Source organism: Corvus hawaiiensis, chromosome 6 (assembly GCF_020740725.1).
Source record: "Corvus hawaiiensis isolate bCorHaw1 chromosome 6, bCorHaw1.pri.cur, whole genome shotgun sequence".
NCBI classification, from domain to species: domain Eukaryota; kingdom Metazoa; phylum Chordata; class Aves; order Passeriformes; family Corvidae; genus Corvus; species Corvus hawaiiensis.
In genome coordinates this window covers 34,283,497-34,305,077 of record NC_063218.1, presented here as the reverse complement: position 1 = coordinate 34,305,077, position 21,581 = coordinate 34,283,497, and the positions used below count along the sequence as shown (strand labels likewise).

The window sequence follows — 21,581 nt, the reverse complement described above, 5'->3', positions numbered from 1 at the left end:
GTGGATTAATCAACTAATTATCCAGTCCTGTGGCACAACCCCCAAACTATTCCCTTTAGCAATACAAGGTAGTCTATTCTTTCTTTGTGTAGTGAGGGGAGCCAGTCAGCAGGAGACACAAAAGTTTTGAGGTTAAATTTATAGACAGTTATAACTTTCTTTCAAAAGGAAGAGTAAAACATAGCAAGATAAATCATAATGCCAACTACACTCATGAAAAACGGCAACCATTTAACAGCAACAGCGCTTTTTTTAGCACTGAAAGTGATGACAAGAACTAAGGCCAAAAGCTGAAGGCATACAAATTCTAATCTGAAATACACAACAAGGGTTTAGCAGAAAGGCAGCTATAACTTGAAAACACTGTCAAGGCAAACCAGGGTTTAGCAGAAAGGCAGCTATAACTTGAAAACACTGTCAAGGCAAACCAGGAACTCACATTTCTTTATGTCTGCAAATAACATTGAATACTTTTCTAGAAGACATGATTCAGTGCAACAAACTTAACAGGTACCTGAAGGAAACATATATGATACATGGCAAGTCAGTTTGGATGAACTGATAATTCTATCCATCTTTAAACTCTATGAAGCTGAAAACATATCATTACTCAAAAGCAAGTCCTAGCTCATTAATACAATTTGCCTTATGTTTTCAGTGTTTCTGAGTTTTTTCAGTGAAGAGCAACGTTGATCACTTAGTTAAAGCATTCAGTCCCAATAGAGACTCTTTGGCTGGCAAACAGCCACTGTGTCCCCTGTTTCCCTTTGCAGCACCATCCTCTTGGTAACAGAAGGCATTTGCTTAAGTAAGATGGAATGAGGCTTCCACAAACAGCTGAGTTATTGGTAGCTAACAACTAGGCTTGTTGCTAGCTTGTATTTATACCCTGCTACTTTTAAAGTAGACTTGGATGATCACCCACAGAATACAGCTTAAAATCAGTTCATTCAGCCTATCTTTTTTGCATATGTGTGCACAAAGCTTAGTAGCATCTTCTAGTTCAGCTGACCTAACCCAGTATGTGCTACATTCAACTTCAATGAAACTACAATTAGGCAAGAGCAGCTCAAAACTTCTTCTGACTGTTATACCAGAACAAAATTACCAGCTAGTAATTTCCAATCAGAACAGAAATTATATCACTGCCAATGAGAAGAATCATTCCACTTAATCAAGTAGATCTGGAGCTCTTTTAATTTTATTCTTCTTTTTAACAGTATAACTTCATTCACTTCAACTGGTATATTGAAATAGGGAAGCGACAGCAAGTTCTTAAAACAGCAAATATAAGTTGACAGTAAAACTTCTGATATTTTGCAGTGCTTAGATCCAGGTTTCTGCCTTTTTGTCTAAGATCTCTACAAAATAGAGATCTGCTGTCGGACTGGATTCTGCATTCCCAATTCAGGTTCATCAAAGAGTGACACTGTACAGCATGGTAGAACATGACATGACATTGTATTGCAACATAAAGGCAACTGAGGGTACTTTTGGGCTTGCAGTCCACTCCCTCTACAGCACAGAGCAATCTGAAATAACGAAAGTAGGAGGCTGAAGACTTTTCTTGCTAAATTTCTGACTGTCCAATCTTGCTTTTCAATCAACACATTTCATTTCTCTAGTCTGAAAGTGGAAGTAAAAGAGTGAGTGCATAAATGGATTCTCTTCATCCCTGAACACTTCAAGTTTATAAAAGCAAAGAAGGTTTCTCCAAGGGACCCTTAGGCAGCCTGGACATCTCCTCTGACAATAAAAGAGAAGCAGTTCTGCCTTCACTAGGGTCTCCTCCAAAAATTTCTGTGCTTGCACTGAGGCCATGAGATGCAAAGATACCAGGGAAACAGAGCAGCGATTTACATTGACAAAGAGGATTTTGATACACTCCTCCAAATGGGGCAGCATTACCATCTTAATAGCCTTTTGCTCTCAGCCCTCTTCCTGAGGACGCTGGAGATTTTTGCAAATGGAGAACAGTTCCGCTTCCCATTTTAACTGCAACAATAGCAGGAGGGCTCCTTAAACTGCATCAAATAGCAGTCTGTGAAATCCCTAACTAGTCGCACTGCCTCTCCTGCCGTTTTATTATCCTCCAGCCCACAGAACAAAGCGGGGGGAGCCCCTCCTCTTTTTTTTTTTAGCCTATTCCACACATCCTAATCCCTCAGAGGTGGCAATGGAAATTGCTTGTGGAACTGTTAAATCACACTTTCACTTTGTCTTTCATTCCCCATTCACACTCGCTAATCAGGGAGCTTCCAGCCACATTTTCCGATATCAATTTGTTTATGGCCTATTGGTTAATGGTCCTGGGATAGGACCCCCTGAGTAAAAAGAAAGAATCTTGGGCACTTCAGCCAGCTGCTGCTTCTCACCAGTTCCCACATCCATCCACTTGTTCCCATCAGCCACCCTGAATGTGCTCACCTCCTGACACCAAGGGAATTAAACAACAAAGCCTGAATGGGAGAGTTGCCTTTGCAATCAGGCTGTGGGACAGATTCCACTTGTTAGTGCTATGTAATGTCCCTCAAGCAGTCACCGGCTAGCCTGTGGCTGGTTGCCTTACTGTCACCTTACCTTGCACCCAGCTTCCCTTTGGAAAGAAGCATCAGGTACAACTCTCAGAAAAACTCTAGCCTCTCTTGAACAAGGCAGCCTGGTACCACTTTCTGCATCTTATCCAAACCAGACATTTCCTGGTGATTTGCTCACTTCCTCTTTCCACAGAAATAATGATCACTGAAATATGGGATGAGACCATGCAATATTTACTTTTAAAAATCAGTGAGATGGCTCATATGTAAGTGCTTACAAGTCTCTGTAAAAGAGTCTGGGGCACATTATCAGGGGAACCATGCCCTTCCTTGCTACCTATCTTGGAGAAAAATATCTAAAATAGAAACATAATGATGTAGTCAAAAAATAATAAAAGGTTGACAAAAAGAAGACATTCTAGTTGCCTTTCAAAATGCACAAAGAATGCCTGATATCAAGACATCTATTACTTAAAGAAATCCGTGCTGATATCTTATTTGTTTGTAGAAAAATGGTGAATGGTGTTTTAAATGTACACCCCAGAAACATATGGGTATAGGGAAAAGAGCAATTGCCACACTTTTGATACAGTGATATCCTCCTATCAGTGCTGCTCCATCGTCATTATGTGTAACCAGGCCCATTTACTCTTTAAAGGTATGGTTCAGTCCTGGGAAAGTTATATTCATGGCTCACAGAAAAGAACTGAAAAAACTAAGATCGCCTCTGAACAAACGCTCCCTGTTTCTGAAATGGGAAAACTTTCTTTCCTGAAGTTTCACTACATTAGTGCCTGAGGACAGAGCCGGAAATTGTCTCCCTTTTTAAATAATGACCAGAAACATCTATGTAACTCAAGATATCCAAGATAGAAAAGTAGCTTGTCATCTGCCCTATAGCGAAACAAAACATGTCAAGACCAACTCTTGCAAGTAACCTCAGTTTAAACTAATGAAAACTGTTTCTAGTTCCTGTAGACTTTTAGAATTACTGGTACCAAATAAAGCAGATCAAGTGCCCAAAATGCTACCTAAGAATATATTGAAAATAGTATCCAAAGGCTTAGGAAACACTGTGTGGACACTCCCCTCCATCATAATTATGTAGATGTATCAAACGGAAGCAAAAACGCACCATAAAACATTTTCATTTCTTTTGTTTTCTGACATTTTGCATCACCTGAGACGTAAGCATATTGAGTCACTAAGAAGTATAAATATGTCATTAGTCTGGTACAACCTATTTGAATGTGAAAAATGTGCAATCAGAAGGAGGAGAACTGTTCACATCCCTTAAAATGTTCATAGTGCCTCATGGGATCAGTGATTCTCAATCAGTGGAACCTGAGAACCAGCGATATTCACTTGTGTTATTGCCATGGCTGCATATCACAGTGTCTTCCCTGAACAGGAAGTGACAGGCACTGACTAGTTTTATTCAGTCCGTTAAACTGATGCAGTGATAAGGAGCCAGGCTACATATCAAAAGACATCAACTCAACAAAACTGACCTATGAATGTTTGTCAAAAAGTAAGGATGTTTGTTAGGATAAATGGGGAAAAGAAGGGAAGAGTTGAACTTCCCTCTTTACCGTGTCTAAAAGTACATGATTTAGGACACAGCCACGAGGAATTCTAGCTCCCCATCAGCATGGTACTAATATCCAGCTTTTCAGAATACCACTTCATATCCTAGAGAATCTGAGGATATTTAAGACCACAGGGCATTAGTATTAAAAGAATCACAAAAATACAAAACAGATATTAATTTCCTGTATTTTTACTGATGTCAAGCCATTTGCTAAAGAAGAACCATTTTAGAGCAGGTTATTAATGATAGATGGGTATGTTTCTTCTGAAGAAGCCTGTCCCATAGGACCCATGTTACCCAGACCATTCTGCTTTACCTTGGAGCCCTGGTTAATAATTTCAGGGCCCACTCCTAGATCCATGGCAATATGCAAGAACTAATTTAGTGTAATCCAAGAAAAACCAGTGAATTCAGCAGAATGCTGCCCTTGTCAACCACAATGTTTAAATGTGTGGGATTTTAATTCTGTATAAACAGCACCATTTTCAACAGTAGTTGTTATCTACATTCAGTCTGCTTAAAATACTAATTGAAAAGGCAAAACAACCAATGTTCTGGTCTTACCCTGAAGAACCAAGCCTGATTTCTCAATGGTGTAGAAAAAAGCAGAGAATGGAGCAACAGGGGATTTAGCAACCAGGAGCTGCAAAACAAACATATGATGTAAGTATGCATCTTTATAACATACTGATCAAAGCTCAAATCTGCAAAACAAACTCACCAGATTTAACTTACAGAAGTAGTAAAGCACACTTCAGAAATAACATGTAGTTATTGATCTAGTCTTGTCACTTCTAAGTAGTTGAGGTCTTTTCATACACATATATAGATTATGCTGCAATTTTAAAAGGATTCACAGTTCCTAAAAAACACCATTGTGGGAACCCAGAATGCAGAGAATATTTCTCTGCCTGTTTTGAAGGGTTTTACCCCCCTGGACAGTACTGGTTTTGGCCTTTGTCCATGGGAAAATTTGCCTAGCCTCGGGGAAGAATTTGAATTTACAATGGTGTGAATTAGGTCATAGAATACTATGTGAGATTATCACAGGGTGAAAAATTTAGAGTTTTTAGGTCTATTTGCATAGCAAATAGATAAAAGCAAAAAACTTCAAAATGGAGGACTGTTGTTGTTCTCCAGATCTTCTTCTTCTTCTACTACTCCATATTCTGCAGTAGAAGTAGTTTGGGATGACCGGATAAAGAATTACGCAGTTCCTGTCTACGTGATTTAGGAACTTGTTGGACATTAGTAAAAAAGTGAAAATATCTTGCATTTTAAGTTTTCATTGGGTAATTTACTTTTAAAAAGGCCGTGAAAACTTGATAAGTTGTCTTCTTGCTGCACTCTCTGCTCTGTGCTATGTCTAGGCCATGCCAGTGGCTTGTACTCCTTAGATAAGAATTAATAAACACCTCTCTGGGGACTGAGAAGCATGAAGTCCCATTCACCTCCTTTTTCCTCCTGGCAAAAATCTGAACGCCTCCCCCATCAGGGAAGACAACAATTAATAACGAGGACAGCGTTAACCATCATGAAAGCATTAATGAAAGCAGTAAGCTTTGCTTGTCTTACTGGCATCCTGTTAAGCTTAACCATTCCTGCTGGTTCACGGTGTTGCACTCAGAGACAATTTTGAACAAAACTGCCACAGTGCATGGCAATTTTTAACTGCCATTAGCCATTCCACAGATATGCCCCCTTGCCTTCTCCAAGAACTCCATCCACTGTCCTCCTCCAGCCCCTGGAAGCAGCACATCCACTCATGGGTCATCACACTGGGGATGGTAACATGCCATTGCAAGTATCTGGATGCCCTCTTTTGCAAAAGGGGTAATGACCATGTTAAGCTTTATTCAAGGATCTTGTCCTTGAAATATCAAAATAGGAACTGGAATCCCCTCAGGGTGAATAGTGCAATTGAATTTAGCTTGGTGTTAGGGTGACGCCAGAAATAGACCCAGCTCCCTGGCTCCACTATGGAAGAACCATCCTCTGTGGAAGATGAGCTGCAGCAGAGCTGCGGAGACAGAAATGGGCTTGTTAGCAGGGTAGGGAATGTGGGACCTGCAGGTGGCAAACTCACACAAACGTGCCAAGCTTTATTGCTTGTCTGTTTGATTTTTGCTCATTGCCAAGGACTGCTCCTCCACAGCTTGCCTCAAAATAACCCTCATTCTGTCACCTACATGAAAGTGACATTTTAATGACAAATTTAATACGCTCTGCCCAAAATGTGATCAGCACAAACACTGATCTCATGGTGCCCATGTGGCCCTGCTTCAGTCACTGACAGCAGTGACTGAAGCAGAGATTTTTCTGTAGCACTTTCAATGCTAAGGGTGTCTGTAGAGTAGGTAGTTTCATTTGTATTTGCATGTAATCTGCAGAAAGGACCATGCTTAGGTGCTTTGTCTTCCAACTCTTTCTCATCTGATTCTGATCCAGGCTGAATTAAAAATATCCCCACATCTGGTTCTTCAAACATAACCATTATTACCCACAGCTAGCTAACATTTATGGGCTTCAGCATTTAAACCAAACATAATCTCCCTTCTTCTTTGAAAGTAAAAAATAAAGGCAGGCACAAAGACCACAAATACAGTCAGAGAATATCAGACCAGTCCAAATGACAATGTTTTCCTTTCTGTTTTATGAAGCTGGCAAAACCACCTCAGGATATGATACCATGAATACTTTGTGAACACTCCAACTAGGAAAACCGCTGTAGTAGCACTTTCCCCTCTTCCATGTTAATTACCATTCTCTCTGGGATTATCTTCTGGAGGAAAGAGGGGCAAGTCACATCCCATGTGCCTCATGTACTCTAACAAAACCTGAATTCCCTTGCCTGTCATTATCCCAGAATCACAGAATACGCTGAGTTGCAAGGGATTATCGAATCCAACTCCCGGCTCTGCACAGGACCATCCCCAAGAGTCACACCATGTGCCTGATGGCATTGTCCAAATGCTTCTTGAACTTGAACAGGCTTGGTGCTGTGACCACTTCCCTGGGGAGCCTGTTCCAGTGCCCAGCCACCCTCCACATGAAGAACCTTATTCCAGTAGCTAACCTAAACCTCCCCGACAGAACTTCAGGCCATCTCCTCAGGTCCTGTCATTGGTTACCACAGAGACAGCACTTCCCACTGGCACAGCAGGAGGAAGATTCTGCCAGGAAGAAAGTAGAATGAAGAGGAGTTGCCTCCAGGTGCTTCGCACACTCCCTCAGCTCTAAAAAACACAAGGGAGAGGATGGGGTGGAAGAACTGTGCAAACACTCAGGTAGACTCTCCCACAACAGCTGGATGTTTAACTGGAAAGGCCTGAAGTGAAACAGTTACAATTCTGACATCTGAGGTCAAATTTTAGGCATTCCACGCACTACCATGCACATAAATGCTAACCTACATATGCATGTGCACAAGGCACAGTTATACGTGCACATGGATAGACATTCAAATAACTCTATGTACATTCTGTTAGTGCATTTTTATGCAGTTACAATATGTGCATAACTAAGTATAGCAATGAAAAAATATAATAAATCACATCCTTTCAGCAGCACATCACAGGGTCCCTCTGAAAGGTGGCTGTTGCACAGCTACATCTGAGCTCTGAATTAGCTTCCTTTTTGAAATGAAATGGAAACAGCTCAGAATATTCAAAGGTATTGCTTTATTTTGAATGTTTGCTTAGTGAGAAAAAGAACCTTTAAAGTACAACTGTATATTTCACAACCAGATAGAGTACATAGAATTCATTTTTATAACATCAAACTGTAATATTTAACATAACACACAGACAAAAAAAAAGAAGCAAATATGTATTTAGATTTGTTTTTCAAGCAAAACCAAGAAACTGTAAAAGGTTATTGCAAACCATCCTCTAGCTGGAACAGACAATACAGAGTACGTTCTTACATATAGACAAGGAACTTATAAAATATAGAAAGAAATACATATCAAAAAAAGAAAACAATGTTTTGAAGGCCAGGAAGTAGAAGTATAAACCAAGGATTACCAAAAATCAAGGTAATGTTGACTCTGGAAAGATTATTAATAATAGCAAAAAGGAAATAAAAGTCGGATTTATAATGAAATGACATTGGGATAATGATTAAATATATTCTAGATATCAGTGAAAAAATAATCAGTTTTCCACAGGTAGGACAATACTGAAAAAGAAGAAAAGGCAGGTAATAGGAATTATCCATATCACATTGATAGAGAAATAACAACTGAGTGGAACGAAAACTCCAGGAATTTAGCACATTCAGCAGAAGTAAATAATCTCTATTGGAAAACCATTCTAAGAACCAGCATGTGAATTTAGGTCTGATAGCTAGTATTTGTCACTTTGCTATGAATTCGAAGATGACACAACATAACTGAGAAGCAGCAAACTTAGTCCCCCTATAGGAAGAGAAAAAAATAAGTAAACTAGTGAGTAGAGGCCTGTAACCGGACAGTATCATGCAGGGCTTTAGAAGAAATTTTGAAGTGAGGAATAACACAACTTGGATGCAGGACTCAAAGGCCTAATAACTAAATTTGCTGATGATACTAAATTGGGAAGAGCTGTTGACTCCCTCAGAGACAGGGAGGCCCTGCAGAGAAACCGTGAAAATTTAGGGGACTGAGCAATCACCAACCACATGAAGTTCAACAATGGAAAGCGCCGGATGCTGCACCTGGGATGGGGCAACCCTGGATCTATGGACAGACTGGGGAATGAGGGGCTGGACAGCAGCACTGCAGAAAGGGACCTAAGGGCCTTGGTCGATGGCAAGTTGAACATGAGTCAGCAGTGCCCTGGCAGCCAGGAGGGCCAACCCTGTCCTGGGGGGCATCGGCACAGCATCGCCAGCCTGGCAAGGGAGGGGATTGTCCCTCTCTGCTCTGCACTGGGGCGGCCTCACCTCGAGTGCTGGGGGCAGTTTTGGGTCCCACAATATAAGAAGGATATAAAGCTGTTAGAGAGCATCCAAAGGAAGGCTACAGAGACTGTGAAGCATCTTGAGGGGAAGCTGTATGAGGAGCGGCTAAGGTCACTTGGTCTGTTCAGCCTGGAGGAGACTGAGGAGAGACTTCGTTGCAGTCTACAACTTTCTTGTGAGTGGAAGAGGAGAGGCAGGCACCAATCTCTTCCCTCTGGTGACTAGTGACAGGACCTGATGGAATGGCTGAAGTTGTGTCAGGAGAGGTTTAGGTTGGATATGATAACAAAGTTCTTCACCCAGAGGGTGGTTGGGCACTGGAACATGGTCCCTGGTGAAGTGGTCACAGTATGAACCCTGACAGAGTTCAAGAGGCATTTGGACAACATTCTCAGGCTCATCCTCGGGCTGTCTTGTGCAGGGCCAGGAGCTGGACTCTGTGATCCTTGTGAGTCACTTCCAGCTCTGGATATTCTATGATTCTATGAACTAAAGTCTTGGAAAATGGGGTAAAAGAAAACACGGATGTCATTCCAGACATACCAGACATCCCTATTTGATTTTTTTTTTTAGAACTCTGACATAAATTTGAACTCATCTCTTTGGATCTCTGTAAAGCTTTTAACACTGCTAAATGAGCACTGGTAATGAAGTAAACAAGGATAAGCACAGAAGCTGTAAGACAAAAGGGGAAACAGTCAGTTATTGGACAGAAGACACCTCCTGGGTGTATCAGAGATACCAGTATCTCACTTAGATTGACCCGTAAGGTGATGTAGCCAAGACAGTGGCAGATCCAGTCGTATGGTGCACTGTACCTGGTAAAACCAGGGATATGTGGGTTTCTGTACAAGACACCAGCAAGCTTTAATCTGAGAGACCGTGTACTGTACAGGTCACTTATGAACTCAAACTGCAAGAGATGGGCTGTATGCTGGCAAGGAGACTGGAGTGCTCATCTGAGATGCCACTAAGAAAAACATCAGCTCAGTGAATCTGGCAAAAATGAAGGCTGACAGTGTCTGTGTGTGTAAATGGATGGGGAGAGAGGAAATGAGAGAATGAAGCAGGAAGAAAGAGAAGAGCTTCTCAAACTGACAAGACTGGCAGAAGAACAGATGTGCAGCCATGAAGACATTTTGGCTGGCAATTTGAAACTATCATAACTATCAGTAAAGTGAGACTCTGGAAGAGCCTTCAACTCAAGGAGGCAAAGCTAAAAAAAGTTAATCTTTGTTTTTAGGATTCAGATAAAAATATTTATGAAAGGGATATGAAGCAGTGCCTAGGGAGCACTTCATGACCTATTAAGTCTCTTCAAGTCCTATGGGCATCCTGACAACATCGAAGCCCTGCCAACCCATGTTTTATGCTGACAGAACTGACAGAGTTGGAACAATACAGACAGACTAACAATGTCCTTTGATGGCCCATGTGCCACTAAGGATCTTTGTGGTGAATAAACCAAGAAAAAGTTGCTGGTTTTCAAATACAGAATCTGTAATTTAAAGTCTTCTCATCTCTATCTTCTGGTGAGCATCTGCTCCTCACCATAAGATTACAAACAGCCATCTGAGGATGTGGAGAACACACGAGATGGATCTTCCAGAATAACTCAGAAGCAGGCAGCACAGGCAGAACAGGAATTTATAAAATTCACATATATTCAGCTATATGTCTTGTTTCAGTTCTAAATCACTCCTGGCTGAAAACTGGGGAGGACAGAGAGACGTATTATCTGAATCTGGATATAAATCAGAATAATTTAATAACAAGCTGAAACGCAGACCTCTTTCCACAACCTTACTTTACAAAACTTAAGATCATGAACCTAAATTTTCAGTCCAACATAAAATATTTCCTCGGTTCCTTTTTTACTTCAGGAAAAGAAAGGAAAATAGAACTCCACTAATGTTCTTGATGTATGTAAAGGAATTTATTGCACTGTTTCCTAGCCAGATAAGTGAAAAACACACCTCTAGTGATATGCACTATTTAATCATGGAATCAAAAATTAATCCAGGCCCCAACAATTTTTCTTTCCTATTAACACTTCAGTGCAGTTAAAGTTGCACCAAAAGTAGTACACATTTTGAGGTGAGTAAACAGTAGTGGCAAGTAATAGCCTAAAAAAATTAACAGGCATTTTGATTACAAAAATTATTTTTTAAATAGTGAAATTAATAGAAAATAGATATAGAAAAATGATGAAACAGTACTTAGTCTTTCTAATTCATCCTATGATACTTCTGAAATGTTCTCCATGAGCTACCCATGAACTTCTGGAATTGAACCTAAAATCCAGTTGCAGTTATTCTTATGCTGCTGTTCCAGCAAAGTGCGAATCACAGAGATGGATGAGGAAAGTAAAAATGAAAGCAATTTCAAGTTTTGCCAAGTCCAACCTCTACAAAATGGTCAAATCTTAGTTTCCTTTCTTTCCTTTCTAGCATCACATTTCCCTGTCAAGAGGTTTGTAATAATTATTTATTATTTGACAACAACATAGAATAAATATTAAATTACTGAAAAATAATTTCTGCCATGAGGCATGCTAAGAACACAAAGGTACTAGGGAAGAAGAAATATATCACCTTGATGAAAAGGGAATAGAAATTGGATAGATGCCATTAGATTAGATAAAGGAAGATAAATATGAGACAGGCAGAGCAGTTGAGAAACAAAAGGCTTGGAGAGAATTGATGATGACAGCAGAAATACTGTACGTTAAAGTTTGTTTTAATTAGGGAAAGCATTTTTATTAATACATTTTATTGTTTATAAGCTTTATGGAAGAGATGAATCACAGAATTGATTGCAGAAGCCCAGCAATTATTGGGACAACACCTCCTGTCAATAGCAAGAAAAGTGATGAATTGGAAAATGTATTGGATGAGCTTTCAGAAAGATTCTGATAACCAGAAATCAAGCCAATGTCCTGCCAAAAAAAAGTAAAGATGATGAAGGGGACAGAGTCTTATATCAAATTAGTTATCAAAAATGCCAGGATGATAAACTACCAAACAGTGAAATAACATGATGATTTTGACTGAGCTATCAGCTCTCACATGATTAAAAATTTATGATTTTATAGTGGAAAACTAATGATTTTAACAAAACTAATGGACTAAGATATTTCAATGAAATACTTGAGGAAATCACTGTATTAACATTTAATGCATCATTTTCATTTAGACTGGCAAGACAACTAGTTTTGTCCCTATTTTTTAATGGAAACTATTACAAGAAACTGGTTTTTAGCAACGACAGAGGAACATAAATAAAACCATTTGAAGCCTCCTTTAAAGTATGTCAGTTTCTTAACCAGTGAACAGATTCTTCTCTTTTTATTGTGTTAAGCTTTTTCTTACACTATCTTGTCTCCTAGACTTACATTATTCTTGTCTATTGTACTGACAAAATGCATATACATGCACTAAGGACTGAATGAAAAACAAATCCACATTTACAGTCAATAAATATCTTGGAATTCAGGTCTACTGACTGGATACCAGAGACCTGTGAAAGGAGTCTGGCTCTCACTATGACTTGTGGCCCTAACTGAAACAATGCTGGCTTGCTGGGATATTTTGCTAATTCATGTTGTTCTAGTGCAGTAAACAAGCCTTGCTAACAGCTGGTGCATTTCAGGAGAACTCTTCAGTAACACCACAATCACTTGAAAGAGCATGAGAATTAAGAAGGAAGCCTACACCACTGGCAGGGTCACTCAACAGGTAGAATACTATCTCTCAAGGTTTGATTAGACTCATGTACTAATAAAATCAGTGCTAAACTAAACAAATCTTTCCCACAATTGTGCCAAATTGACCGGGTGGACAATCTTCATGCCAGAATTTCCCTTCTTATTGTAGATCAGAAGGGTTGTTTTTTCAGCTGCAATAGAGCCCAGGAAAAAGCCAGTAAGGAAAACAACAAAGTTGATTTTGCATCAGATATCCCAGCAGACTTCGTAACTGTTTTTTCTGCCCTCCCTTCTGCTTCTTCTAGGCCCAGTGTGCCGGAATTTGATACATTCTAGAAATGAAAGCAGCAGTCCTTATTCTGCGGATCATTTACTTCTGAGCAGGAACTGCAACCCAGTTCCCAGGGCCAGCTCTGTTTCTCAATTCCACAGTTTACACTGCCTCCAGCCCACCAGAAAGGTACCCAAGGAGAGAACCAAAAGTTCCCTAAAGGGCACCAACACCGTAGTGGCATCAAGGCTTCACAGAGCAATATGCCGTTGTTCCCCACTCCCTCTTCACATTGAAGCATCCTTTAGAGCAATGGGATGGCTTTTTACAAAATAAGAGAAAAAATGCTTGTGTTCCCTGCCAAGCCTTACCAAATACTAATGCTCCTTAGACCTTGGAGCTCTCTGAGGCATCAGTCCTGTCATGGGTTCTGATTTGACTTGGAAGATAACTGCCCCTTGTTGCAGAAACAAAAAGTGACCCTAACGCCTTTCCAGTGTTATGGTGGGAAAAAAAGTACTTTAGATCACTTGCAATCATTTACTAAGCTCACAAGATATACCTATAAACAATTAACTGATCTCTGATGGCAAATGACTCTCTGGATAACAACATTTTGCTTATACATGGTACTTAATCTATAGATTTCAAAAAGGCCTTAAAAGGGTGGGGAAAAAATAACCCCATTATGCACATGGGTAAATTGAAGCTCAGAAATTAAATACAGTCCTAAAGATTTTATAGCTGATACCAGCACCAAAATCTGAATAACATGTTATTAAATCATATTGCCTTCATAAGCAAATCACTGCAGAGTTTGACTTTATCTGGGCCTAGTGTTTTCTTATGGAAACAATTATCCCCTCTGCTTTGCATCTTCCTCCAAATCCCACTGCAAGCAAAACTCTCTATGCACAAATTTTCCCCTTTCAAGCAGAAGAAAGCTCAGCTACTCCAGCTGTACTGTCTGCACCCATACACTTGTCAGTAAGAAAGGCTACAGGTTGGGCAGACTGTGCAATTATTGGGAATAAAGAGGTAAAACAGACAAGCTGAGGAAAAAGAGGTATATGCAGTCATTCTTCAGTCTTCCCAAACATCCAGACCCCACACATGTACTTCCTTGTTATAAAAAAAAGAATTGGTGGACTGAAACGGGGCATGCTTAAGATGTCTTGAGCACTAGAGAGGAAACTGTGAGAAGTAGGGCTACTAACATGCCCCAGTACTGAGAGTAGATGTGGAGTCCCTACTGCTTTCATACATGAAAAAAAAATTTAAAAACAATCATCATTTGGATTAAAATGATTTCTTAGGAAAGTACAGTTTAATTTGTGCCATGCATAGCACCTGCAAGATGTGGTTCTCTGAAGTCCAGCAGTTTGAAAAAGCTTTCATCAAGGCCAGGTTAATGGGCCACAACTCCATGCAATTCTTTATAGAGCAGTTTAAATGGATTGTATCTCCCCTTTCCCCACAAGAAAATCCCACCCAGAGGAAACTGTTTAGGAACAAGTTTCCTTTCTAGTACTTTATAGAAAAGCAACAATGGCAGCTAGAGACACTTTATGAGAGGCATTCCATAAATCCAAACCAATTAGTGCAGAAAAGTAGGCAAGCAGAGTTTGTGTACATCCTAAAAATGTCCATTAACACACATCTGGAAAAAACAGCAAAGTGAATGGACTCAAAAGGCAACTGACCATCCTGCTGTTGTCTCAATCCCTCAAAATGCAGCAGCACATCTGTTTATTTTCTTTTAGTGCAATACATACAAATTTCATATATTAAAAACATTGCTAATACTGCAAAGCCAAGAAGTCCCTGTTTATCATCTACAGAAAAAGTGACGGAGGAGAAATGCAGATGCACTTAAGACATTTTTACAGGGAAAACAGCAACCCTGGGTGCTGATTTGAGTAAGAAAATTAATGAAGAGAAAGTCTTCAAAAGCCCAAGGAAAAACATGAAATGGATTCAGCATGGGAGAAAATTCAAAGAAATCTCTATCCTGAAATATCAGCATGACACTTATATTAACAAATGTAAATTAATATCAAAGAGCTCAAACTTTCTCACCCAAATTATGACAGATTACCTTTAATTAGAAGAGTCAGTGCTAGTGCGAAGCAGAGCTTTTGAAATATTTAAAACAAATCTCTAGAAATAATGAATCTATGTAAGAATAGCCAAATTTCAGATAAATAACTTCTTGTCTTTTTATTCCTTCCTAGCAATAACTTCTAGGATATGATCATATATTCTTTTGTGTAAGCCTAGGCAGACCACTTGACTTTCCTCTCTGTGCTCCACTCTCAGATGGCTAATTAATAAAAACTAATTCTACACCTCTATTTCTTCTGTGAAATTATGTAGGCTGCTTACATACCTAAATTCTAGCATACATTTATGTTAAGCATATGTTCCTAATTCAACTACCAATAGTTTTATTATTTATGCTGATATTCATCTTAAAGAAGTACCAGGAATTCCTCTCATGACCTTAAAGATGGGACACCACGGTCTTGCCCATGGTGACACAGAATATGTGATAACTTGAAATAAAAGTGAGGATTACTTATCTAGTGTGAAGGCTAGAAGTGCAAGTGAGATAGAAGCACTTTATAGTACTTTTTACTTGCCTTTTCTGAATCAGCATTTCATCTCAGGCAGACCTGGCTTGGTGATGTTCTGGCTGTACACGTTATTATCCTAAGAGTATAATAGTAGCCAGTGACTCTGTTTGCACTTTGTGCAACCACAAATTCTTCCCCAAGCAGAGGTCAGTTGAGTTGCTTAGGGGGCAGAGAGGTAGACAGATTGTTGAAAAGCTGACCTAAAGAGACACCCTGCAAAGAAGCTGAGATGCACTGAGATTCTGCTTTGCAAAACCACACACAACAGGACATTCAGGAGGCAGTGTCTGAGCTCCAAACTCTCAAAGTCTTAATGATGGTAGTAGATACTCTCAAAAGCTATGGACAAAACAGGACTTTTTACAACAGAAAAAAAAAGCTCTCAGAGCAGTTTGTTAGTGAAGTTCTTCCTATAGTAATGAATAACAGTCACAGGCAATGACTCCAATAAAAATAAACCATCATTGCACGCACATGTGGCTGGGCTTACTCCCACAGGAGACATTCAATACTTGCAAAGGAAAGAAATGGAAGGAAAACAAACAAAAGAAGGAGATAGACATGAAAACCAATAATCTTTTAAGAATAGAGGAGAAACAGAGAGGACAAGCCCAGGAAAGAGGACAGTGCAAATCTCAAGCCTGCTATACCTAGCTGGCTTCAGGTGCTCCTTATAAAAAGCAATATACGTATAGATCACTTATTCACAGTGCACAATGCCAGGAACTGGGAATCAGGATTCATGAGTATTCTTCCTAACTTTGTCACTGTTTTATTGAGCAACTACATGAAAACTGTATATGGAGATAAGACATCTGGAGCAACTTTACTGTATTAATGTTCTGCCAGGTAGGCACAGCTCCAGAGGTACCCTATTTTCCTGTACCCAGAGGGTACGATCCAGAAGGACTAATAAGCAACAGCTCTGCTACTTCTTTTCAGTGGGGTCAATTCTCCCCCCCCCCCCCCATAAAACCAGAACAAAGGCATGTGTTTTGGCTGGGCCTATCCAGGCAGTTGCTAGCAACAGATGACCAGTCTGCAAATTGTTTCAGTTTTTGTGGTGTGCCAAACATTGGATTTCAAGTGAGAGAGGTCAGCATGAAATATGTAGTGCCTTTCAAGCATGGTTTTAGCATCAGGCACTATAATGAGGAGCTCTGAATATCCTTGGACTGAGTAAACATAACTTCGGTAGAAGAAAACCATCAAAACCCTCAAATGAGTATCTAAGACAATCATAGACAGCAAAACCAAAACTTTCCAAGGTGAACTGTCCTGATGTACTCCAGAGCAACGACTGTCCTGAATGCAATAGGCCAAATCTAACAAAATGCTGCTTTTCCTTAGCTGTCCTTTCCCAGACTGCCAGCACATTCCTGAGCCCTTGTACCCAGAGAGCCTTTCTTACCTGATGTACGTAACAGTAACTTCAGTGGCAAGGAACTGCACTACCCAGGCAAACAGCATGTGACTTCAAGTTTTAATTGGAAAAGAAAATGAAATCCCACATGAGTATTCAAATGGTGTCTGAACTGCAGCAGCATTGCCAGGGAACTGCACAAAACCAGGCTGCCTCTAGTTTACTTCGCTGAAGTCAGACTTCTGGTGAAAGATCCCCAGGGTGAAATATAGGGCGGGTATGCAGGGTAGTCAGCTCCCTTCAGCTCATGAAACACCAGATCCTATGAAATTCCTCTCCCCAGAAGCATTTTCTGTCTCCCTGACACGTCATATTGCCTAGTTTGTAAAATGAATTTTGTCCCCTTTTCTGTTTCTGAGTTTCTCCTAATTTTCCCAATGGAGAGTCCTCTGTAGGCCAGGAAACTTCATAAGAACTTGGCCATGATGATTTCCTACGCTACAATACTTTTGAGGCTCAAAGCCCCAGTAATTGTCCAGTGAGAAGTGTAATTCAGGAGAAAATGCAGGAAAGCAGCCAGCCAGCAAGAGCGTCCTGCTTACCACTATAAAACAGTGCCAAGAAAAGAGATCTGAGGATGGTGTTGTGGCTGGATAAAGTAGTTGGGCAACATAAACACAGCCCCCTATGGGAATTCACCTATGTGGGAACTTGTGGTCACTCATGAGATGTACAGTACACCAACAGTAAGAACAGAAAATAGTTTATGTAGCTTTTCAGAGCCTTCCACACTGTTCCATTTCACTCTAGTTCTGCAAATAAGAAAAAAGCTGAAGGATACAATACTTATTTACGAGACATATTGGAACACTGCTTTATCCCAGAGAACTTGTGTCCCAAATTGTGAAGGACTCCTAAGGGAGTACCAGTACAATAGCACCAGAGCAGCTCTTCTCAGAACACATGGCTGCTTCCACCAGCCTGCCAGACATGACTGGAAGAGATGGGACCAGCAGGGAGCACAGCTCGGCAGCCTAGCAGCTGCACACTTTCTCCTCCAGAGAGCCACATGCTCAGACAGAGATGCCATTGGCTCCTCTGCCCATGCCACTGCATGGAGTAAATCAGCTCAGTGTAATTCAGCAGCACCACGTGAGGAATAGACATTCTTAAGCATGAAATTAGCATGTTTATTGCCATCATGATTTATTACTTTTATTATTCTTCAAATATCTATAATAACTTTAGTAACATACTTATCCTCTACAGAAAAAAAAGTATCCTCTGTAGATTCAACTTCAATGCTTGTTTCTAATATGTCTCAAGTCTTTATTTAAATAATACTCATTCCTTCTTTAACTTTCTTTTGGTTTTCTAAATGGTGAAAAACACCAACATTATTATTTACAAATTGAAAGAAAATTAATCCACTGAAAAACAGCATCAGAAGTGGGCTCTTCCTGGTCTCCACTCATAGGTCTTGAACATCAGTAAAAACAAGTGTCCTTGTTTGGTGTAAAGGCATAATCTTAAAATCCCAGACCTGGGCCAAAAAGCTTGGGATTCAACCAAGCTGAAGTCCTAGATCATAGCATAAATATTTTTCACCCACACTAGTGGCTGCAAAATGCCTTCTACATGAAACAAACAAAACCCCTTTCCAACTCTTTTTGTGTGTTCACTTTGTTCCGTTCCTAAAAGCAAAGTCCCTAGAGATAAGCTAACAAAACACTGCTAAGTTCACATGTGAAAGACAGCAATATTATCTTATGTAAAGCCTCAGCAGAGTGTATGTTAGAGTCCACTGGGCATCAAGCAACAAGGACAAGGAAAAAAGTCATGCTCACAGATCTGTGAGCTAATATATACAAATGCAGTATGTGTGCTTTTGGAGTACTGTCATGCTCTACTGATGTTAAGAAAAAGGTGATAGAGTTAATTTAATTTCAATCTTTCTACAAGAGTCAGATTTTCTCTAGCAAGAACATTATTGGGAGAGGTTTTACCAATGAATTGGAAACCAATGGCCTTATAGACATCATCTGTATTGCTGAATATACAACCACTGAATAACAAAATTCTAGAAAAACTTTTCTCTGACAAACATGAACTGTTCTAGAAGGCCTCATTTACATTTCTACAGGGTAGTGGATCCCCAACAAGCCCTGGCTTGTTCCAGTGCATGGCACAGGTTCACTAAAGACTGGTCAGCCCTTTAAGACCTGAAATACTCCTTTATAACTGATCAGGTCTGAAATTCTTGATGACAACATGCCCCAAACACCAATCAGTATGTTAATAAACCTTTTTATGTTTGGAGAAAAAACAGAAGCAAAGATCACATGTAATGATCATTCTTTTCACAAAATTACTGCAAGCAGCATTTATAGCTCTTAGATATTCTCTTGCATGGGGATTATGCTTAAGAAATTCAGACTTTGGGGATCCTAACTACACGTGAACTTCAGGAAAGTTTAGTTATGTTCAAAGGACAAAAATGTAGCCATTACAAAGAAAATGCAAAACTGTAGGGAAAAAAAAAATCTCAACCTCTTCTTTCCTGCAGTGGCACCGAAATGGCAACCTTTAGTACATGTCTTACAGCAAGTTGTTTACCTTTCTTTTATATATTTAATACCAATTAAGTATATCTGGTATTAGTTTAGTAGGATTAGTTAGAAACTCTTTGATTTTTTTGTGCTTATTTACACTTTTATTTTCTCTTTTCAGCTTGCTCAGTTATTTGAAATGAAGACTGAGATGGCCATTTTAAGATCACAAGCGAGAAGCAAGACAAAACATATGAAAACGGAGAAAAAAGTAGTTTCCTTTGTTTTTGATATGAAATCTTCCACATCCAGCTGTAAATATCAACACAACTTAAGAGAGAATTTGGTGATTTTTTATCTGTAGCTGGAGATGACTGTGGGTACAGAATTTTATATTATTATCAGATAGATAAATAAAGGCTGATGCTAAAAGAAACAAGTCCAGTGACGTACAGTGAAGAACAAACATACAACTTGGACCAGAACCATCAATTTGCTGAAAAAAATGACAGCGCTGGCTCAGACATGATAAAGTTTTATTGGCTCAGTCTCCAAACTAAACCTTCTCAACCACTGTCAGCTCTGCACAAGGCCAGCTCAAGTGTTCTGAAGTCCGTAACTTCCACTTCAATGCTGTGCAGTATATAAACACCCTGAACTGCAGAAGATATCTGCACAGACAAATTAAATCAAATGGCAAAGAAAATAAGACTGATTGTTCACTCAGGACTAGTGCAAGAACTTCTGCCAGAGACTCCGGACTCACTTGTAGGAAATGACTGATAAGAGAGACCATGAACCATCACTGTTACGCAAATGTGAAAGGGCCTTGCAAACCCAAGATAAGTCTAATGAGCTCCTTCCAGTGGAGAACTTCAGGAGTGACTCACACACTACTCTGCAACCTAAGTTTATCACTTTCTTTGATGAGATAGGGGGATTTATTGACAAGTGACCTCATTAGTAATTTCCAAGTTGGTGTTGCTCCAATATGAATACTCAAGGAAGAAGTAATTCATTAACTGAGCTGTACTTTACAATACTTCTTACCAGTATTTGAAAAGTTGAAGCTACTCATCAATCACAAGTGTGTCAGAAACACTGAACTTCAACGTGGATTGAGGAATTTACGGCTTTCTGTTAATATGTATCCAAAGCACGTATCTCTCCCTAATCAAAGTACCTGTGAGAGCTGGATGCAAGATGGCTCAGGTAGCTATTTATAACGCCTTTTACCTTTTAGTCCCAAGTATCTTCCAATGTTTCCACCATGTGGGTAGAATACACTACCACCTGCTGCACACATGCCTTCCACACTGCTTGAGCAGATGTCCTAAAATCCCATGATATTTTCCCAACAGTTAAAACAATCAGTCCAAGGGAAGGTAATGTTGTGAAAACTATGTATTTCATTATCTTCTTGATGCATTATGATGGGTAGATATGATAAAGTCGGCCAGGCAGCTCCCATGAAGTCTGCAGCATTGGAGATAATCAAAACCTCAGTCCATCTCAGGCAGTGGTATGTCAAAATGAGTTTTGTTCCTTAAAGTGGGTAAGTAGTCTGCATTTGGTTCCTAAGCAGTTAAGGGAGTTTCTTCTTTTTCAGCCTGTTTTTACATCACAGCTAAAGGCATGGGAATTACAGAGATCAAAGATTAAAAAGTCTGCGCAGAGCAAACTCCTCTAGATGAATTGATCCTACCCAGGGTAGATATAATGATAAAACTGAACCGAAAAACCCCACATTGTTCTCTCTACAGTAGATTTTAAAAATCACTTATATTGTGATTATACTGGCTGCCACTCTCCTGTGTTGTCAATCTAGAACAGGTAAATGACTTTAGATTCATAAAACAAGCAAAAATTCAAGTTCACAGTACAATACCGTAAATATACAAACTCCTGATATGATTCTCCCTTAATATGTTTACAGAATCATAAAAGTTGTAATGCCTGAACATGAGAATCATGTCTGTCCCTACCT

The 21,581-nt window shown here is 39.7% G+C and overlaps 1 protein-coding gene across 2 annotated transcripts in view; it reads right to left on the bottom strand.

Annotated features, from left to right (window-relative positions):
- The window catches only part of RAD51B (RAD51 paralog B), a 385,412-nt gene that overhangs the window by 124,596 nt on the left and 239,235 nt on the right, over nt 1-21,581 (bottom strand). For both annotated transcript variants that reach the window (XR_007204379.1, XM_048307720.1), the window contains exon 10: nt 4,693-4,771. Coding sequence is in view for 1 of the 2 variants with exons in the window: in XM_048307720.1 (XP_048163677.1) it covers nt 4,693-4,771 (79 nt within the window). In the remaining variant the exon portion in view is untranslated. The remainder of the gene's footprint in view (nt 1-4,692; nt 4,772-21,581) is intronic.